The sequence below is a fragment of the Ischnura elegans genome, chromosome 3, assembly GCF_921293095.1.
Source record: "Ischnura elegans chromosome 3, ioIscEleg1.1, whole genome shotgun sequence".
In the NCBI taxonomy this organism is placed as follows: domain Eukaryota; kingdom Metazoa; phylum Arthropoda; class Insecta; order Odonata; family Coenagrionidae; genus Ischnura; species Ischnura elegans.
This window is the reverse complement of record NC_060248.1, coordinates 126,109,865-126,114,377: the sequence shown is the minus strand read 5'-3', so window position 1 is coordinate 126,114,377 and position 4,513 is coordinate 126,109,865. Positions and strand designations below refer to the sequence as shown.

Sequence of the window (4,513 nt, the reverse complement as noted above, 5' to 3'; positions counted from 1 at the left end):
TCTGGTAGTTCCCGTGGTGGCCAGCAGGTGGCACTAGGTGCACCCAGTCTTGGTGGCGCTGTAAGCCGAACTGCCACCACAGAGAAGGCACCACGAGAGACTGAGAGCAGTAGTCGAAAAGCTCTCCATGACCAGTAACCACCTTAGCAACAAGAAGTGGCGCCCTGTGGGTTTATATGTTCACCTGTACTTCAGCTGTAGATAGCAAGGTTCAAATATATTATTGTTATTCGGAACGGCGTATTCTTGGTTCGAACGAAGATCCCTTTCCTCGTCCACGTGCGCGAGCGCTAAATAGTGGTGAACCCGACGTGATCTTTTTTTAAACACACGTGGTCATGGCTACGGGGGACGATCTTTCGTCCGTGCCGGCAAGTGTCGATCATGTGGCCGTGCGGTTGCCGAATTTTTGGGCCGAGCGTCCAGAATTGTGGTTTTCGCGAGTGGAGATCCAACTCGCATTAGCAGGTATTACGAGCGATACCACAAAGTTTTCGTACGTCGTGAACCAGCTCGAGGATCGTTACGCGATCGAGGTGGAGGACATTATCAGGAACCCTCCCGCCAGAGATAAGTATGAAGCCATCAAAACGGAGTTAATCAGCCGCCTCACTTCGTCTAAAGAGCAGCGCATACGCCAACTCCTCGAGCACGAGGAAATAGGTGACCGGAAACCGTCGGCGTTCTTACGCCATCTCAAGACGCTGGCTGGCGAAACTGTGTCCGACGCCTTCCTGAAGACGCTTTGGCTGAATCGATTGCCATCCAGCACCCACGCCATCCTATCGTGTCAGGACTCGGCACAATTGGACGATTTGGCTCGCATGGCGGACAAATTGAGTGAGATTTCGCCGCGTGCACATGTGGCTAGCGCATCAATGACTTCTGCTATCGAGGCATCGCATCAGCAGTTGATGCAGCAGGTCGCGGAGCTTTCCCGCCAAGTAGCCGCGCTTTCCGCCAGCGGACCACGTTACCGACGTCCGAGATCCCGCAGCCACTCCCGCAACCGCCAGCACTTTAACAACCAGAGCAGCGAAGGTAGGTGCTGGTATCACTGGCGCTTCGGCGTTAAGGCTAAAAAGTGTAACCCCCCGTGCAACTTCTCCGCGGGAAACCTCGAGGGAGGTCGGTAGACGCGGCCGCCGACCACTACCCTACTTCCAGCCGCCTATACGTGGTTGATGACTCGACAAAGACGCAATTTTTGGTGGACACAGGTGCAGAGTTGTGTGCTTTCCCCCGAATCATGATGAAAGGCCCTAGAGTGCGTACAGATTATACCCTTTTTGCTGCCAACGGGTCAGTGATTCCGACCTACGGATGCGTGGTGCTCAGCCTGTATTTCCGCTCGAGGCGCCCCTTTTCCTGGCAGTTTGTCATCGCTGGCGTAAGCCATCCCATAATAGGCGCGGATTTCCTCCAACATTTCGGCCTATTAGTGGACATGCGAAACCGACGCCTTATCGACACCATAACGTCCCTTTCTGTCGGCGGGCACTTGGTTAAGGGGGCGGTTGAACAAGTGAAATCCATCACCGGCACAACACCATTCCACGCCCTACTCTCCCGTTTCCCAGACATCACCCGGCCGGCGGGTACTCCTAGGCAGCCAAAGCACCCCACGGTGCATTACATCCGTACCACCCCAGGCCCACCGGTATCAGGCAAACCCCGAAGGATGGCGCCGGACAAGCTCGCCGCAGCACGGAAGGAGTTCGAGCTAATGGTGCAGATGGGAACCGCCCGTCGCTCAGACAGCAGCTGGTCTTCTCCCCTGCATCTGGTGCCCAAGAAGGGTGATGAATGGAGACCGTGCGGGGATTATCGCGCGCTGAATGCGCGGACAATCCCCGACCGCTATCCTGTCCCTCATATCGAGGATTTTGCTGCAGGCCTCCATGGCAGTACTATCTTCTCCAAGATAGATCTGGTAAGAGCCTATAATCAAATCCCAATAGCACCGGAAGATGTCCCCAAGACCGCGATCACCACCCCATTCGGACTCTTTGAATTTAATTTCATGTCCTTTGGTTTACGGAATGCAGCGCAAACCTTATATTTTATTGTTTTGTGATTCTTTTATGTCTCTCTGTATCTTGACGAAACCCATGGATAATTGTATCCCTACGGAGTTAATAAATATATTATTATTATTATTGGTGACGTAGATAGGGTGATGCGTGTATTTCTTACTGCGACCTATTACAAAAAGATATAAATGCATATTAATATATCTTCATTAGGAAACATTACTCATCTAAATAATTTATATGTACGCATAATTCACTCCTTCCGTTATATATTGTTAAATGTTTTATCCCCGTAACTATGTAAATAGGTATGAAAAATGGCTCCATCGAATGTACCCTTATATCAATCATAACTTCAACTCTATTCAATCGATCCGCTTGATTTAACTTTTATCGGATAAAACACATTAAAAGTTGTATTGTGTATGACTTTTAAATTCAGAACTTGATTAACAAAAAAGTTATTAGCGATTAAAGCGTAACTAAGGAGATTAGCATCGATATACCTCGCACATGAATCGATCGAGCGGAATGGCCATCATTTCAAAAGTTGGCCTTTTTGATAAAGGTATTACCTTGAAAATTTCATTTGCCTAGCTTGAATGGTTGCTAAGATATTCTAGATTGTATGCTCCACAAAAAAATGGCGACAATGATTTTTCGCGTGCAGGATATTTTTCGGAATTTAATTATGAATTAACCAAGAGGGTTACGGGGAAAGTAGGCTGAAACGTTAGGGTGCGAAGCACCCTATACGGTTTTTCTATGAGATTCCAAATTTTCATATGGCACATGTCTCAAGGCCGAAATCCGAGTTTGAAAACTCGCCCATCACGACAATGTAAAATCGAAATCGTTTATTCCTCGGAATTGTTTCTACATATGAAAATTCCAAGATAGCCAAAAAATCTTTCACCTTATATTTCAAGGAATTTGTCGTACGATTATTGCAAGTTGGTCAAAAAAATTCCTAAACTTTTTCCATAAGAAAAGCATAGAAAACGTTCAAAAAATACTAATTACTAATTTGTCGCTATGGCACCCGTACCAAAAAATCGACCAAAAAATCAACCAAATAATCTAGTTTATGTGCATTGAATATCATCTTCCTCGAACGTTTAAAAGTACAAAATTAAAGTGGAAAAGTTTTAGTTCAATAAGGCTCCCATGTTAATTCAAGTCCATATATCTCGAAAACTAATCGACTTTTTCAAGTTTTCAGATTTCTTCTCCCGATGAATTTTTTTTTTACTTTTTCGTGCAGTAAGCCAAATACCCTCATCCATCACCGTTTGGGCAGGAGGTTTGTATCAATGAGTCAGTGGTTAATCAATTTGCCATTATATATTTATTAAATTAAATATGTAAATTTAACCGTACATGATATTTTATTTATCAAATAAAATGTTTTTTACAATTATTTATCTTATTAAAATAAAAAAACTATGTTTGCCTACTATTCCATAAAACCCCCCGAAAATATTTTCTCGCTACGGTCTTGTTACCATTAATGTTTTTTTTACCGTATCAGACATTGAAAATAGTTCAATTCATTACAAATGTCATTAATAACACTTTTTTGAGCAAACAGTACGGAAAATAGAACCAGTTCTAATTTGATTCATACATGTTCCATACTTCCGTTCTGGTCCACTTAACCGTAGTAGTAGTTTCTTTTATAGGGTGCGTCGGCGGCTAAGGCCATTTTGCACCACTCACTGACTGGTATTGATAAAGGGGATTAGGCCCGTTCTGAAATTCGGGAAATGTTTTCGGGAGTGTCTCCTAGTACCTCAGCTAGGTTGACTCCGAGGTTGTGATTCACCCGTGCAGTACGATATCTTGCACAGTCCGTCAGGATATGTCGCACTGTTAGTGGACAATCGCAATTAAAGCATTGGGGCTGTATTCTCTCTTCGGTGAAGAGGTATGAATGGGTTAATAAGCAGTGACCAATTCTTAAGCGAGTTAAAACCACTTCCTCCCTGCGGACATTTCTTATAGAGGTCTGCCACGCAGTTATTACGGGCTTTATTTCCCGAAGTTTATTATTTTGGATTTCGAGCCATTGCGTCTTCCAATTTTGTCTAATCATACCCCTCATGGCATTCCCTAAATCTTCCGCTGGCATTATCTGAAAATCTGTATCCGGAGACCTGAGCGCATCTTTGGCTGCAGAATCTGCTTCTCATTCCCTGGTATGCCCACATGTCCAGGGACCCAAGCGAAGCTTATAGTGGTCCCTTTTTTACTCAGGGATAACAGAGAGCTTTGTATGTCCTGAACAATGGGGTGAAAAGGAGAATAAAGAGATATTGATTGGAGAGCACTGTATGAATCTGTGCAGATCATAAATGACGCAACACTGTTTTTAATGGATCGGAGAGCAATCCTAATGGCAGTGAGCTCAGCCATAAAAATGGAACAGTATGGATGCAATTTTGCCTTAAGGACTCCATGATATGGGGATACCACAGCGC

General features: G+C 44.7%; 1 protein-coding gene across 1 annotated transcript; it reads left to right on the top strand.

Moving 5' to 3' along the window:
* The first annotated feature begins 338 nt into the window (after positions 1 to 338).
* On the top strand, positions 339 to 1,136 carry LOC124155278. The gene has a single exon (XM_046528997.1). It carries the CDS (start codon positions 339 to 341, stop codon positions 1,134 to 1,136), a length of 798 nt encoding a protein of 265 aa, XP_046384953.1.
* Positions 1,137 to 4,513: the final 3,377 nt, after the last annotated feature.